This window comes from Taudactylus pleione, unplaced genomic scaffold (assembly GCF_031769625.1).
Source record: "Taudactylus pleione unplaced genomic scaffold, aTauple2 ptg003137l, whole genome shotgun sequence".
Taxonomy (NCBI): domain Eukaryota; kingdom Metazoa; phylum Chordata; class Amphibia; order Anura; family Myobatrachidae; genus Taudactylus; species Taudactylus pleione.
In genome coordinates, this window is record NW_028287496.1 from 4,020,010 (window position 1) to 4,037,762 (window position 17,753).

Sequence of the window (17,753 nt, forward strand, 5' to 3'; positions counted from 1 at the left end):
CCACTCTGACTTCCCACCCATTTGCACCAATCTGTCTTCCCCAATCCCTACTGTTGTGTGTTCTCCCATTGTACTAGTCTATATTCCTCATCCACACCAATCATTACCCATCTGCACTGCTCTGTCTTCCTGCATCCATGCCACTCTGTACCCCCATTCATGTCACTCTGTTCCCCCAAACCATGCCACTCTGTTTCCCCCCCATGTGCACCATTTTCCACCAATCTGCATCACTTTGGCTCGCCCCCATCTGTACTACCTTGGAGGCAAGTTTTAATTTGGTGCCCCCCCTAAAAAAAGGGAAAATATATATTGTGCATATCTATCTATCTATTTATCTATCTATCGATCTATCTATTATTCTATCTATTGCATATGCACAAAAACACTAATATAAAATAGCCTTAAGCGGGGTGAATACATTGTATGCAATGGAGGAGGTGCCTCTTCAGTGCTGGCACCCGACGGTAGGCGCCTGCATTGCTCCCATAGTTCTGCCCCTGTTCCCCCATCCACCATACTCTTATCCTAACTGCTCAGACCTCAGTTGCATAAACTGCATGTGTGTATTCCAATGAGAACACAATTCTGTGAATTAGCAGCTTCACCATTTTGTGAGTGACAGCAATCTCACTCTGTGAGAGTGCTGAATCTGCAGTTAACCACATGGTGTGATGGCATACCATATCTGTATTACACAAGGAACACGTCCATTAAGGCGTCAGTCTTCATGATCAGAATTTCATTGATTTTTGGAGTTTGAGCGGCAGAAATTCAATAGGTTTTGTGAATTTTCAGATCATGTCTAAGCAGCCTGAATGGGGCATGTGACACCGTAAGGTTTTTTGTCTATGGAATTTCATAGCTTTTTATAATTTATTAACCATCAGGGTTTTGATGAGCAAACCAGGCCACCTGCAGGGCAGAAGGACAACAAATAGGTACACTAACACGGGTAGAGGAGCAGACAGCACACAGGAGGTATTTTAAGGGTGCAGAGGGAGAGACGGCTGTGGGGGCAGGCTTTAGGTGTGTGGGGCAGTGGCAGCAGCGGGGTTGTTTAGCAGTGGCAGCAACAGGGCCATGCGCAGAAGCATCAGCAGGCGACAGAGGTACTCACTGGTGCTGGGCATGCACCTGAGAAAATCGAATCAATAAGACATAGATGCATGGACGTATCAGTGAGATCCATCCATGTATTGTTTTAAAAAATGTGTAATATAAAAAAAAAAATGACGTACCCCCACAGCACAACCAGCATCGAGCTTTGGAGCCTCAGTGTTGGTTGTGCTAAGCACAGGGGACAAACAATGTAGGGGTTCCCTGTATAAAGTACAACCAGTACCAGCTTAATCAGAGCCAGTCCTGGTTACCAAAATATAGGGGACAAATGACATAGGGGTCCCCTAAAAAAACCTGAATTTTCCCATAGAGAATTCCAGAGGGAGGGGGCATGGTGTTTAAGGGGCCACACCTCAAAAGCTATTGGAGGTACGGAGCTGAAATTGACATGGGCTGGTAGAATTGTCGCTTGCTGCTGCATGTCAAATTTCAGGGCAAAAACATAAAAATTGAGGACTTGGGAGTAATCTAAATTTGCAACTGTCAGTTTTTTCTGACACTCAATTAGGACCACTATTCTGCTGTTCTCTATGGTGGATCCTTGGGAAGGCATAGCTCAGGGTAAGGGGCAAATTTAGACTTGGGGTTTGTTTTATTAGGTAACTATTGTTCAATGGTAAGTGCTTTTGGGGTTTAGGTAAGTTACGACAGGAACCCAGGGGGGCAGCAGACGTTAGCTGTGGCCGGGACCCGGGAGCGTTAGTGGCGGCGGTGGAGCAGGCGGAAGGACTTGGGGGAGGTAGCAGCAGAAAGATGCAGGCTCAGATCTGAAAGATCCATGATACCTGCATCTGTGTATAAACACAAAAGCACGGATGGGATCAGTGAGACCTGTCTATGCTTGTGATTACAAAAAACCCTGTTTAAAAAAAAAAAATGATGTGGCCTCCTCTCCAAGAACAACAACCAGCACCGTGCTTTGGAAAGCCAGTACTGGTTGTGCTAAATACAGGGGACAAATGACGTAGGGGTCCCCGTATGAAGCACAACCAGCACCAGGCTTTTCAGAACCAGTCCTGGTTGCCATAATATGGGGTACAAATGACGTAGGGGTCCCCCGTATTCAGCGCAACCAGCACTGGGCTCTCAGCCAGTCCTGATTCTGGAAAATACAGGGGGAAAAAAATGCGTAGAGTCCCCCTGTATTTACCAGAACCAGCACCTGACTCTTTCTAGCGGGGGAATGATACCACAGCCAGGCGAGCCCTTTCACTGGGCCCCCCAGCCGAAGCATCACCCCTGACTGCTAGTCAGCCCAGGCCGGGAATCCCTGGGGAGCTGGAGAACCACCCAATAAAGGGGTCCCACTCCTCAGGGCACCCCAGGCTGGTAGCTCTGGGTGGTGGGTGCTGGGTTGATTATGTAGCGTAGTGCATATGAAAATATAAATATTGCCTTTTGCAGTAGTACTACAGGTCCCAGCAGGCATCCCCGCACACTGGTATTTGGAGAACCACAAGTACCAGCAGGTGGGGCATTAAGGGCCTGCTGGTATCTAAAGTACCTCTGCAAAATAAATATTAAAATAAAACATTAAAATAAAACAGCAAAAGAAATCTAAAATAAAACAAACACAGTTATTTTTATTATTTTATTTAGCGGGACCTTCACCTGGGGGGCGGCAGCCTTTAAGCTCTCTTTCATGGCTGCCGCTTCCCCCAGGACTTCTATGGTGTCTTCATCTGGACAGCGGCGGCCGTTAAGCTCTTTTTCACAGCCACTGCCCATCCAGGGCTTCCGCTGCGTCTTCTGTCTTCGGCAACTCTTCTCTGCTGCCTCCCGGCCGATGGACTGTGAGTAGCCGGCACCTCGCTCAGGCTGTAAATAAACCAGCCGAGGTGGGCAGGTGATGACGTTGCAAGTCGTGATATATATACAATATCTCCAAAGAAACACCCATCACTCAGAGATTTAAAAAACAACAATGAACATGTATTGGTCTACAACCGTTTCTGGACCAGAGCCCCATCTTCAGGACCACATCATATACAAAAAGTGTTCCACAGCTCCTTACAAAGTACATAGGCAAAAAGGTTGACTTACAGTGACATTCAATACAATACAATACAGGACATGGATAATATACATTGCTACATTCGTGACCATAACACCCAGATAAGCACCAGAGCAAAGCAACCAAGTGTTAGGTGCCCTAGTGGGGAGTAAGAAGTAGATGAAACTAGAGTTAGGAAAAGCACAAGAGGGTAGAGGGACCTGCTCATAAGAGCTTACATTCTAAAGGGGAGGGGCAGACAAACAGGGGTGACACAGATGGGGTAGGCAGGGAGAAAGGAAGATGTAGCAGCAAGTTAGGATGAGAGCTGGAAGGCTATGATGAAGTAGTGGGTCTTGAGAGCCCGTTTGAAGGATTGAAAAGAGGTGGAGAGTCTGATGGGGAGAGGGAGAGAGTTCCAAAGATGGGGAGCAGCGCGCGCAAAATCTTGGAGATGGGAGTGGGAGGAAGTAATCAGCTGGCATGAGAGGCAGCGTGCATTAGCTGAACGAAGAGGGCAGCCAGGAGAGTGAAGGGAGATGAGATCAGAGATGTAAATGGGAGAGGAATGGGTGAGGGCTTTGTAAGTGAGTGTGAGAAGCTTGAATTGGGTTCTGAAAGGTAAGGGGAGCCAGTGGAGGGCTTGTAGGAGAGGGGAGGCAGATGTAGATCGTTTGGAGAGAGATGGGAGTTGGGGAGGCCAGATAGGAGGAGGTTACAGTAGTCCAATCTGGATATGCCCAGTGAGTGTATGAGGGCTTTAGAGGCATCCTGGGTGAGAAAGAGTCTAATCTTTGAAATATTTTTAAGATGAAAATGACAGGACTGCGAGAGGTTCTGGATATGTGGTTTGAAGGAGAGGGAAGAGTCCAAGATAACTCCAAGACAGCGCACTTTGGGGCTAAAAGAGGTAGTTGTGCCATCAATTGATTGTGTATATATATATATATATATATATATATATATACACAATCACACTTAAGTAGAATATATGAATATGATTCTATGGGGTCTAGAGGTGTATGATAATTTACATATCAGGTATAATTGTATATGAGCATTTTTGCCTGATTCGGAGCTGCTATGCCCCGGTGTTCTGCAGTATCAGGACCCAGGGATAGTTCTCCTAAAGTTAGTGCATAGGTACAAAGTTACAAACGTATTATATCTAGGCATCAGACACACATTAGGACAGTGACGTGCGTTTCGCTGTAGCTGTGACAAGGATAGCCGTGGCAGCGCTGCATTAGGCACAGATGCTCATATACAATTACGCCTGATATGTAAATGTTGTTCCAGGGCTCCAGGTACTCTGTGTGACAGCGGCTGGCGGGTCAGAGTCAGACAGAATCACCGAGGTTTAGCTGACCCTGCAGTAGTATATGCTGGTGAGCCGCTGCTTGTTGTGATGCAGAATCAGAGGTTAGCAGTGGCTGGCTCTGTACCCATAGTCCCTGGGATAGGAGATCAGACAGGTGTCTCGGGTCCCAGCTCACATTATAGCAGCAGTGGCGAGTGCTCCATCGCTTGCTGCAGTGCAGGCTGGGAGGGATCCTTCCTGTCCCCTATTGCAGGTGATAGCGGGGCTCCCGGGACAGAGCAGATCAGCACTGTAGCTGCAGCGGCGGGTGCAGAGCTGCACTGGAAGATCAGCGTCACACTCAGTGTCCCCTGTGAACCACACAAGTGCTGCTGTACATGCTATAGATGGAGGAGCCCCTTCAGGGCTTGGTGCCCGGATGCAGGTGCCTCTATTGTCTCTGGGAGTTACCCCCTGGTCCCAGTATGGATGTCAGCACGAATGAGTATTTTTATTTACGTGAAATGCTTTTTTTGTAGCCCATTAGGGGACACTGGATGCCCGCACATTGCTCCCTGCTTTTGTTACATGTTTACAGTTCTCAGTTTCCTCTCATTTCCTTTTTACTTCAACTGATATAAGTCTGTGTTAGTCAATTATCTGGGGATTATCCATCTAGGGGTCAATAGATGGGGCTGATGGGGAGGAGATCAGACTTCATTCATTTTTTGAAGCTCTTCTTTTCCAATGTTCTCCAATAGACTACAAGAAAATAATTGAATGTAAGTTCAAATATCCCATTACATATCCAATGTTTACATAGCTCCTACTGAGCATCTTTCCTTTTCACTATAATTGTTCGAAATGATTAAACCTACTATGATCCGAGGACATTATTCAAGTCAAACTCCTATTCCACACACTTTTCTTGTGCTCATGTATTTTAATCTTCCTATGACATACAGCAAACTTACTGCATCTTATGTGAGGGGGATGATTGCCCAACTGCTTTAGGGTCTATTCTAAACCTACAGTATACAATTACAGAACCCACTGAATGAGTTATGTAGGAACATAAAGGGAGTGCAACCATTGTAATATAGTGAATGACTCTGCAGGTGATTGTTAAACAATTTGCTTTACAGATGGGCTCATGTACTGGACTCAGGAGTCCAAACCCCAGAAGCTGTCATACTGGTCCAAGCCCAAGTCCGTGGAAGTGGAGATGGCGGCGTATGTCCTCCTGACTTTAGCGTCTAATGGACCGGCTTCCAAAAAGGAGCTTGGGGATATGCTGGCCATTGTACGCTGGCTATCCAAACAGCAGAATGCAAATGGTGGTTTCTGCTCTACTCAGGTATTCCCATATAGAAGCATTGTGTCACATAATCATCATCATTCATTCCCATATAGAAGGATTGTGTCACATAATCATCATCATTCATTCCCATATAGAAGCATTGTGTCACATAATCATCATCATTCTTTCCCATATAGAAGGATTGTGTCACATAATCATCATCATTCATTCCCATATAGAAACATTGTGTCACATAGCCATCATCATTCATTCCCATATAGAAGTATTGTGTCACATAATCATCATCATCCATTCCGATATAGAAGCATTGTCACATAATCATCATCATTCATTCCCATATAGAAGCATTGTGTTACATAATCATCATCATTATTCATTCCCATATAGAAGCATCGTGTCACATAATCATCATCATTATTCATTCCCATATAGAAGCATTGTGTCACATAATCATCATTCATTCCCATATAGAAGCATTGTGTCACATAATCATCATCATTCATTCCCATATAGAAGCATTGTGTCACATAATCATCATCATTCATTCCCATATAGAAGGATTGTGTCACATAATCATCATTATTCATTCCCATATAGAAACATTGTGTCACATAATCATCATCATTCATTCCCATATAGAAACATTGTGTCACATAGTCATCATCATTCATTCCCATATAGAAGGATTGTGTCACATAATCATCATTATTCATTCCCATATAGAAACATTGTGTCACATAATCATCATTCCCATATAGAAGCATTGTGTCACATAATCATCATCATTCATTCCCATATAGAACCATTGTCACATAATCATCATCATTCATTCCCATATAGAAGCATTGTGTCACATAATCATCATTATTCATTCCCATATAGAAGCATTATGTCACATAATCATCATCATCCTTCATTCCCATATAGAAGTATTGTGTCACATAATCATCATCATCCTTCATTCCCATATAGAAGTATTGTGTCACATAATCATCATCATCATTCATTCCCATATAGAAACATTGTGTCACAGCAATCATCATCATTCAGTCCCATATAGAAGCATTGTGTCACTGCAGTCATCATCATTCATTCCCATATAGAAGCATTGTGTCACATAATCATCATTATTCATTCCCAAATAGAAGCATTGTGTCACATAATCATCATCATTCATTCCCATATAGAAGCATTGTGTCACTGCAATCATCATCATTCATTCCCATATAGAAGCATTGTGTCACATAATCATCATCATTCATTCCCATATAGAAGCATTGTGTCACATAATCATCATCCTTCATTCCCATATAGAAGCATTGTGTCACTGCAATCATCATCCTTCATTCCCATATAGAAGCATTGTGTCACATAATCATCATCATTCATTCCTATATAGAAACATTGTGTCACTGCAATTATCATCCTTCATTCCCATAAAGAAGCATTGTGTCACATAATCATCATCATTCATTCCCATATAGAAACATTGTGTCACATAATCATCATCATCATTCCCATATAGAAACATTGTATCACATAGCCATCATCATTCATTCCCATATAGAAACATTGTTTCACATAGCCATCATCATTCATTCCCATATTGAACCATTGTGTCACATAATCATCATCATTCATTCCCATATAGAAACTGTGCATCACATAATCATCATTCATTCCCATATAGAAACATTGTGTCACATAATCATCATCATTCATTCCCATATAGAAACATTGTGTCACATAATCATCATCATTCATTCCCATATTGAAACATTGTGTCACATAATCATCATCATTCATTCCCATATAGAAGCAATGTGTCACTGCAATCATCATCATTCATTCCCATATAGAAGTATTGTGTCACATAATCATCACCATCATGCATTCCCATATAGAAACTATGTATCACATAATCATCATCATTCATCCTCCTCCTCCTCCATCTCCTCCATACTCGTTCCTCACATCATGTTACCTCACAACCACTATCAGAATTATGTGAATTGATATTCTCTATATATTATATTTCATATCTTAGCAGAAACTGCTGAGTAAAGGCGGGTACACACTACACGACCCGGCAATATTGTCGATGGTTGATGCAATTTACCTTTGCCCTGGACCATCCAAAATTGGTGGTACACATTTGAAGATTTTATGACTGATGGAACAATGCGTAATTCCATCCTTCATTATTATGCACTGCAGGCAGATCAGAAGATGCGATGAACGATGCACGGAAGCGCGCAATTGTGCATTCACACTAGATGATGTGGACAATTTGTCATTTCAATTCGTCTAAAATCATCAATTCATCCAATTTATTGTCTAGTGTGTACCCAGCTTTAGTCATGTACTATACAGCCATGGCCAAAAGCTCTGAGAATGACATTGGTTTTCACAAAGTCTGCTGCTTCAGTGTTTATGATGGCAATTTGCATATACTCCAGAATGTCATGAAGAGTGATCAGATGAATTGCAATTAATTGCAAAGTCCGTCTTTGCCATGACAATGAACTTAGGGCCTGATTCAGAGCCACTCGTAAGTGGCAGCTCATTCGCTCCGAGCGATGTTTGCCCAACTGCGCATGCGTACGGATCGTTATACGCATGCGCGAACCAGTCAGTGAGGCCGAAATTCATGTGCTCGCAAAATAGCGAATGCCTGCTAATTTGAGTGACAGGATGAGGCGTATGTGGGTGGTAACAGGGGAAGGTGCTTGAAAACGGGGAGTGGAGATCCGATCGCAGGCGTGCTTAAAGGTCAAAACAGGCATTTTAAGGGAGTGCATAATTAAAACAGCAGCGTCATTGACCACGTCACTGGGTTATTTTAACTCAGAACTGCTCGCAAAATAGTGGTTGAAAAAACCAACCACAAGAATAGCGAGCATTTCATACGCTGGTCGATGTACTCGATTAATCTAATAAATAGCGGACATGACGTATGGTGCGAGCGGCCAGGAAGCGTATTTTTCAAATTTACGTTCGCATGTTTTGCTCGCTCGTTCAGACTTAGAGGCGTGAACAGACCGCAAAGTGCGAACGGTTCATTTGAATAGCCACCCCTTTTTAGAAAACGAACGACCGCAAATAGCGAGTGGCTCTGAATGAGGGCCTTAATCCCAAAAATAACATTTCCACTGCAGTTCAGCCTTGCCATAAAAGGACCAGCTGACATCATGTCAGTGATTCTCTCATTAACACAGGTGAGAGTGTTGACGAGGACAAGGCTTTAGATCACTCTGTCATGCTGATTAAGTTAGAATAACAGACTGGAAGCTTTAAAAGGAGAGTGGAGCTTGAAATCATTGTTCTTCCTCTGTTAACCATGGTTACCTGCAAGGAAACACGTGCAGTCATAATTGCTTTGAACAAAAAGGGATTCACAGGAAAGGATATTGCTGCTAGTAAGACTGCAGCTAAATCAACCATTTATTGGATCATCAAGAACTTGTCACAAGCCGTGGCAGCGGCTTGTTTCCCACCGGCTCGGGACCTACACTGACTCAGAATCCGGTTCCGCTGATTACCAAGCACCGGGGATGCTGCAGAGAGTGACTCATACTCCATATGCTGCTGATTGGCTGCTCCTCCTATTTGTAGCATCCAAATTCATTCCCCCTCGCCAGTTATAGTTTCCTCCTACAGCTCAGTCTGGTTGTTCCAGCTATCCTCCGTGATTGTCTACACTTCAGCCGCTGCTTCTATTTATCACTCTCCGTCTCACTCCATGCTGCCTTCCAGGCTTCAGCAGGTAGCTCAATTATTCAAGACTGTTGTTCCACTCTGCTCTGAATGCTGTTAGCTTGCTGTCTGTTTTCACCATCCACATGCTGTGCTCAGTGTATGCAGGCCCAAGCCTTTGGGTCCGTGCTTCCTCTGTATAATCAGCAGCTACAGCTTTCTCAGCCCTACTGTGTGTAATCAAACTGTACATTTACACCTAAACTATTTTCAGCCTGTGTTATCCTGCCCTCCTGGCAGGCAACTCATCTAGCCAAGAAATCCTGCCCTCCTGGCAGGCAACTCATCTAGCCAAGAAATTCTGCCCTCCTGGCAGGCAACTCATCTCACCAAGTTATCCTGCCCTCCTTGCAGGCTACTGTACAAACCAAGTTTTCCTGCCTTATCTGGTGAGACACTTTTCCATAACATTATAACCAGCCAACTTTGTATTTAAGTCTGTGCGTTCCATGTCCTTCATTATGGAGCAGGCTCAAAACCCTGCACAAATCCTTGCCCCACAGACCAAGTGCTTACCCAAAAAGTTCAGGAGCTCTCTATAAGATTTGAGGATGTTCGGGCATCCACTCCTGGAGCTGTTCCCAGGGAACCTAAAATTAATCTCCCTGATAGCTTTTCTGGAGACCGTACTCAGTTCCAGAACTTCCGTGAGAATTGTAAACTCTATTTTCGTCTCCAACCTTTATCTTCTGGATCCGAGACTCAGCGGGTAGGATTAGTGATCTCGCTCTTACAAGGAGATCCACAGACTTGGGCATTTGGTCTCGCTTCAACACATTCTGCGCTTTTATCAGTAGATGCCTTTTTTAATGCTCTTGGATTATTATATGCAGATCCCGACCGTAGTTCTTTGGCCGAATCCAAGCTGCGGGCTCTTCGGCAGGGAAAGAATCCCGCAGAGGATTATTCCTCAGAGTTTCAGTGGTGGCAGTGGATTCAGGATGGAACGACCCGGCATTGCATAGCCAATTCCGCTTGGGTCTTTCGGATGCCATCAAGGGCATTTTGGTCCAACATCCATCACCTGAGTCCCTTGACGACTTAATCTCTTCAGCCATCCGTATTGACCGTCACCTCCGAGAATGCAAACGAGAACGCAGTCTTTCTGTACAGTCGCCTCAGTCACCTTCCTGGCTGCTGGCGGAGGACTCTGAGGTATCCATGCAACTGGGAGCTTTCCGGCTATCGCCCAGGGAGAGATAAAGACGATGATCTCAAGGCCTCTGCCTATATTGTGGAGCTAAAGGTCATCCGCTGAAATCTTGCCCACATAGACCAGTAAAAGATTGGTTCTTAATGTAAAAGAGGAGTTACATTTAGGCCTGGCATCTGTTTCCTCAAAAAATTTGTTGCTAGTTCCTGCGGTGGTACATCTGTCGCAATCTGTCCATTCCGTATCGGCATTTGTGGACAGCGGTGCTGCTGGGAACTTCATGGACTTATCATTTTTTCATTCCTTAGGAACCTCTTGAGGTAAAGGAACTGCAGCTAAACCTATTTGTGGGTTAGATGGTGGTCTGGTGGCTAATGGTCTTATCAAATTCAAGACACCACCTCTTCGTCTCTCAGTTGGAATTTTGCATTCGGAGATGATTTATTTTTTGCTACTCCAGTGTCCTTTTGCTCCCGTCATTTTGGGGTTTCCATGGTTAATGACCCATAATCCAGTCATTGATTGGATTACGGGGGATATTGTCATATGGAGTCCAGCATATCAAAATTGCTGTTTATCTACACCCATCCGGATGGCTATCTCTGCTGTCTCAGAGTCTCTTCCAGGACTTCCTGCTCAATACCATCTTTTTGCAGATGTTTTTTCTAAATCAAAGATCAATTCTCTGCCACCTCATTGTCCATATGATTGCGCCATACAGCTGTTACCAGGAGCCAAGTTACCCAAGGGTCGTCTCTATTCTCTTTCTATACCTGAGAATAAGGCCATGGAGGAGTATATTGCGGATGCCTTGGCTAAAGGATTCATCCGTCCTTCTAAATATCCAGTTGGGGCTGGATTCTTCTTCGTCCAGAAGACGGATGGGTCATTACGTCCTTGCATTGACTTTAGGGCATTGAACGAAATCACCATCAAAAACTCGTACCCTTTGCCCTTGATCTCGGTACTATTTGATTAGCTCCGGCAAGCTTCCATTTTTTCCAAGATTGATCTCCGTGAAGCTTATAATTTGATCAGGATCAAGACCACAGATGAATGGAAAATGGCGTTCAATATGCATATGGGGCACTATGAAAATTTAGTTATGCCGTTCGGATTGGCTAATGTTCCAGCAGTCTTTCAAGACTTTATCAACGATGTACTCCGGGAGTTTCTTGCCATTTTTGTGGTTGTTTAACTTGATGACATCCTCATTTACTCTCACTCCATGCACCAGCATGTCCAGTCAGGTCCTATCTAAATTGAGAGAGAATTCTTTATTTGCCAAGTTGGAGAAGTGTGAGCTTCATGTGGAGCAAGTATCTTTTCTTGGATATATTATTTCTCCTCATGGCTTCTCCATGGATCTTGGAAAGGTTAAAGCAGTATTGGACTGGGTTCAGCCTACTACATTGAAAGGCATTCAACGTTTCCTTGGTTTTTCCAATTACTATCGTAGATTTATTGGCTCATTTTCCTCCATTGTTGCCCCCATAGTAGAGTTAACCAAGAAAGGTGTGGGTGCTTCTAACTGGCCTAGTCAGGCAGTTCGGGCCTTTGAACATCTCAAACTTTCTTTCACCAGCGCCCCTGTTCTCAAACATCCGGATCCAGATCTACCTTTTGTGGTTGAGGTGGATGCCTCTGAGATTGGGGCAGGAGCTATTCTCTCTCAGAATAATCCGTTGGATGGCAAACTCCATCCATGTGCATTTTTTTTCACGTAAATTTTCTTCAGCCGAGTGTTATTATGACATTGGGAACAGGGAGCTGCTTGCCATTAAGTTAGCTTTTGAGTATTGGAGACATTGGCTTGAAGGACCCAAACACCGGATCTCTGTCCTCACGACCTCAAAAATTTGGCATACATTGAATCGGCCAAGAGGCTTAACTCCAGGCAAGCATGATGGGCACTATTTTTTACCAGATTTAATTTTCTCATTTCTTTTTGACCCGGATCTACTAACATCAAGGCTGATGCATTGTCCAGGAGTTTCACTCCTGTCCAACAGGATACTGTGATCAAAGAATCCATCATTCCCAGATCTTGTATCCAGGTGGCTTTATCTCGAAATTTGGCTGAGGATCTGTCTGTGTTTCAGGAGGATTCGCCTCCTGGTAGACCGTCCAATCGCCTGTTTGTTCCTGTAAATTTCAGAAAAGCTGTCCTACAGGACTTCCATGTGAGATGGGCTTTCGGACATCCAGGCATCAATAAGACCATTGAATTAATGTCTCGTGCGGTTTGGTGGCCATCCTTGGCTTTGGACGTTCGGGAGTTTGTTTTGGCATGTGAGGTTTGTGCTCGTAACAAGACTCCTCGTACCCCTCCATCAGGATTACTGCTTCCTCTTTCCACACCAAAAAGACCCTGGACACACATTGCGATGGACTTCATTGTGGACCTTCCTCGCTCTGCTGGCTGTTCAGTTATTTGGACTATCGTGGACCACTTTAGCAAAATGACGCACTTTATTCCTCTGCCCAAATTGCCATCTGCCAAATAACTTTCTGTCCTCTTCTTGGAACATATTTTTCATTTGCATGGTCTTCCCTGTGACATTGTTTCCGACCATGGGACGGTTTTGGAGATGTTTCTGCACTGCACTGGGTATCAGTCTCAGCTTGTCTTCAGGATATCACCCACAGTCTAATGGGAAGACAGAACATGCTAATCAAACCCTGGAGCAATATTTACGGTGTTACGTCTCAAAATTCCAGAATGATTGGGTGTCTCATCTTCCCATGGCTGAATTTGCTTTTAACAATTCCTGTCACTGCATCTTCAGTTTCACCCTTCTATTGTGGGACGGGCCAACATCCTCGGGCCAATTCATTTGATTTATCATTCTCCAGATCCTCTGACGCAGGGACTGTTTCCAGACTCCGTGGTATTTGGGCCAAGGTGCATCATAATCTCCTCAAGGCATCTCTCCATTCTAAGAAATTGGCAGATAGACATCGGAGGTCTTGCACGTTCAAAAGGGGGGACTTAGGGGGTCATTCAGACCCGGTCGTTAGCGCCGATGCACTCGGACTGGGTCAATGACCCCCCACAGAGCATGCGCACGATGGCGCCGGTGCTGTCGTGCGCATGCGTGAGACCCGCTACAACCGACAGCGCCGGTTGTAGTGGGTTGTAGTGGGTCTCGATCCAAAGGGGGCGAGCTGTCGATGTTGATTGACAGCTCGGCCCGTTTGGAAGGCGGGCCGGGGGAGTGGCAGCCCAAACGGGGGCGTTCCCATGGGAACGCCTACCGTTTGGGGCGGCCCCACTGACATCACTAGTGATGTCAGTGGAGAGCTTCCGGCTCAGACAGAGCCAAAAGCTCTCTGGGGCTTACGACAAGGGAGACCCTACCCTAGGGTCTCGTCGTAAGCCCCGATGGTCGCGATGGTCTTGACCATCGCGACCATCACCTTAGGCGGTCATAAGGCTGTGGGTGTTAACCCACAGCCTTACCACCGCAAAGGAGGATGTCTTGATAATTAAAGAGGTCCTCCCCTCATTCAGACCGAATGCACGCTCTGTGTGACCGGCTCTGAATGAGGTTCTTAGGGGGGGTGGCAGACCCAGTCATTAGCGCCGATGTGCTCGGACCAGGTCGATGGGCGCCATCGTTAACATGCGTGAGACCCGCTATGACCGACAGCGCCGGTCGTAGCAGGTCTCGATCCAAAAGGGGCGAGCTGTCGATGTTGATTGACAGCTCGCCCCGTTTGGAAGGTGGGCCGGGGGGGTGGCAGCCCAAATGGAGGCGTTCCCATGGGAATGCCTACCGTTTGGGGGAGGCCCCAGTGGAGAGCTTCCGGCTCAGACAGAGCCAGAAGCTCTCCGGGGCTTACGACAAGTGAGACCCCACCCGAGTGGTCGTTAGAGCTGTGGGTGTAAACCGACAGCCAAATGACCACAACAGAGGCGGGCGGTCAGGATGCAAGTGGCCGCCCAGTTTCTGAGCGACCGCTTGCATCCTCCGTCCGCCTCTGAATGAGGTCCTTAGTGTGGCTGTCCACTAGAAATATCAAACTCCGGCAACCCTCTCACAAATTGGGTCCTCAGTTTATTGGTCCTTTCCGGATAATTTCTCAAGTTAACCCAGTTGCTTTCAAACTCCAACTACCAAATTTATTAAAGATTAACAACACTTTTCATGCGTCTTTATTAAAGCCAGTCCATAAGTCAGATAGATTTGGGAACTGGAGTTCTTTCAGGCCTGCTCCGGTGGTGGTCCACGGTCAACAGGAGTTTGTGGTTGAGAAAGTGCTGGATTCTAGAGTATCTAGAGGTCGGTTGCAGTTTCTGGTCCATTGGAAGAGCTATGGTCCGGAAGAACGTTCCTGGATTCCAGAAGATGCCTGACATGCTCCCAGGTTGAAGAAGATGTTTTTTCAGGAATTTCCCTTTAAACCAGGCTCTGGGGGTTCTTCAACCCCGCGTCAAGGGGGGGTACTGTCACAAGCCATGGCAGCGGCTTGTTTCCCACCGGCTCGGGACCTACACTGACTCAGAATCCGGTTCCGCTAATTACCAAGCACCGGGGATGCTGCAGAGAGTGACTCATACTCCATATGCTGCCGATTGGCTGCTCCTCCTATTTGTAGCTTCCAAATTCATTCCCCCTCACCAGTTATAGAGTTTCCTCCTACAGCTCAGTCTGGTTGTTCCAGCTATCCTCCGTGATTGTCTACACTTCAGCCGCTGCTTCTATTTACCACTCTCCGTCTCCCTCCATGCTGCCTTCCAGGCTTCAACAGGTAGCTCAATTATTCAAGACTGTTGTTCCACTCTGCACTGAATGCTGTTAGCTTGCTGTCTGTTTTACCATCCACATGCTGTGCTTAGTGTATGCAGGCCCAAGCCTTTGGGTCCATGCTTCCTCTATATAATCAGCAGCTACAGCTTTCTCAGCCCTACTGTGTGTAATCAAACTGTACATTTACACCTGAACTATTTTCAGCCTGTGTTATCCTGCCCTCCTGGCAGGCAACTCATCTAGCCAAGAAATCCTGCTCTCCTGGCAGGCAACTCATTTAGCCAAGAAATCCTGCCCTCCTGGCAGGCAACTCATCTAGCCAAGAAATCCTGCCCTCCCGGAAGGCAACTCATCTAGCCAAGAAATCATGCCCTCCTGGCAGGCAACTCATCTAGCCAAGAAAACCTGCCCTCCTGGCAGGCAACTCATCTAGCCAAGAAATCCTGCCCCCCTGGCGGGCAACTCATCTAGCCAAGAAATCCTGCCCTCCTGGAAGGCAACTCATCTAGCCAAGTAATCCTGCCCTCCTGGCAGGCAACTCATCTTGCCAAGAAATCCTGCCCTCCCGGCAGGCAACTCATCTAGCCAAGAAATCCTGCCCTCCCGGCAGGCAACTCATCTAGCCAAGAAATCCTGCCCTCCTGGCAGGCAACTCATCTATCCAAGAAATCCTGCCCTCCTGGCAAGCAACTCATCTAGCCAAGAAATCCTGCCCTCCTGGCAGGCAATTTATCTCACCAAGTTATCCTGCCCTCCTCGCAGGCTACTCTACAAACCAAGTTTTCCTGCCTTATCTGGTGAGACACTTTTCCATAACAGAACTTCAAGGAGAGAGTTTCAATAGTTGAGAAGAATTCTTCAAGGCGCCCAAGAATGTCCAGCAAGTGCCAGGACAGTCTCCTAAAGTTGATTCAGCTGCAGGACCGGGGCACCACCAGTGCAGAGCTTGCTCAGGAATGGCAGCAGGCAGGTGTGAGTGCATCTTCACGCACAGTGAGGCAAAGACTTTTGAAGAATGGCCTGGTGTCAAGAAGGTCAGCATAGAAGCCACTTCTCCAGGAAAAACATCAGGGACAGAGTGATATTCTGCAAAAGGTACAGGGATTGGACTGCTGAGGACTGGGGTAAAGTTATTTTCTCTGATGAATCCCCTTTCAGATTGTTTGGGGCATATGGAAAAATGCTTGTCTGGAGAAGGAAAGGCGAGCACTACCATCAGTCCTGTGTCTTGCCAACAGCAAAGCATCCTGAGACCATTCATGTGTGGGGTTCCCTCTCAGCCAAGGGAGTGGGCTCACTCACAATTTTGCCTAAGAACACAGCCATGAATAAAGAATGGTACTAAAACATCCTCCAAGACCAACTTCTCCCAACCATCCAAGAACAGTTTGGTCATGAACAATGCCTTTTCCAACATGATGGGGCACCTTGCCATAAGGCAAAAGTGATAACTAAGTGGCTCGGGGATCAAAACATCAAAATTTTGGGTCCATGGCCAGGAAACTCCCCAGACCTTAATCCCATTGAGAACTTGTGGTCAATCTTTAGGAGGTGGGTGGACAAACAAAACCCCACAAATTCAGACAAACTCCAAGCATTTATTAGGCAAGAATGGGTGGCCATCAGTCACTATGTGGCCCAGAAGTTGAGTGACAGCATGCCAGGGCGAATTGCAGAGGTCTTGAAAAAGAAGGGACAACACTGCAAATATTGACTTTTTGCATAAACTTAATGTAATTGTCAATAAAAGCCTTTGACACATATGAAATGCTGTAATGTACCATAGTAACATCTGACACTTATGTAATGTTACCTCAGTATACCATAGTAACATCTGACACTTATGTAATGCTGTAATGTTACCTCAGTATACCATAGTAACATCTGACACTTATGTAATGCTGTAATGTTACCTCAGTATACCATAGTAACATCTGACAAAAAGGTCTAAAAACACTGAAGCAGCAAACTTTGTGATAACCAATACTTGTTTCATTCTCATAACTTTTGGCCAAGGCTGTAGGTTCAGATTTTTGCCCTGCCTACATCTCCTTGTCTGTAGACCTATAAGCCCCCATCCCCTTCCCAACACTGGAAAATACATTAGTGGCCCCAACAGCTTTCTTCTATCTGCAGCAATCAATAAATGATGTTATATATGCCTTATCTAAATATACAGTATGTATAGATATAGTGTGTAAGTAATTAGGGACACCTTCTACACACTAGGCGATGCTTTGCACTGATGGAGAATCTGCACTCAGCATATGGCACGTACAAGTTTTGATTGTCCGTCCCATGGTAGCGCTCAGGTGCGCATGTGAAGCTGGGCTGCAGCACAGTCCAAAACTAAA

The 17,753-nt window shown here is 45.5% G+C and overlaps 1 protein-coding gene across 1 annotated transcript in view; it reads left to right on the forward strand.

The window, feature by feature from the left end:
- The window catches only part of LOC148430837 (alpha-2-macroglobulin-like protein 1), a 630,872-nt gene that overhangs the window by 571,153 nt on the left and 41,966 nt on the right, over positions 1 to 17,753 (forward strand). The window contains exon 33 of the mRNA XM_088466430.1: positions 5,561 to 5,772. Coding sequence (XP_088322556.1) covers positions 5,561 to 5,772 — 212 coding nt within the window. The remainder of the gene's footprint in view (positions 1 to 5,560; positions 5,773 to 17,753) is intronic.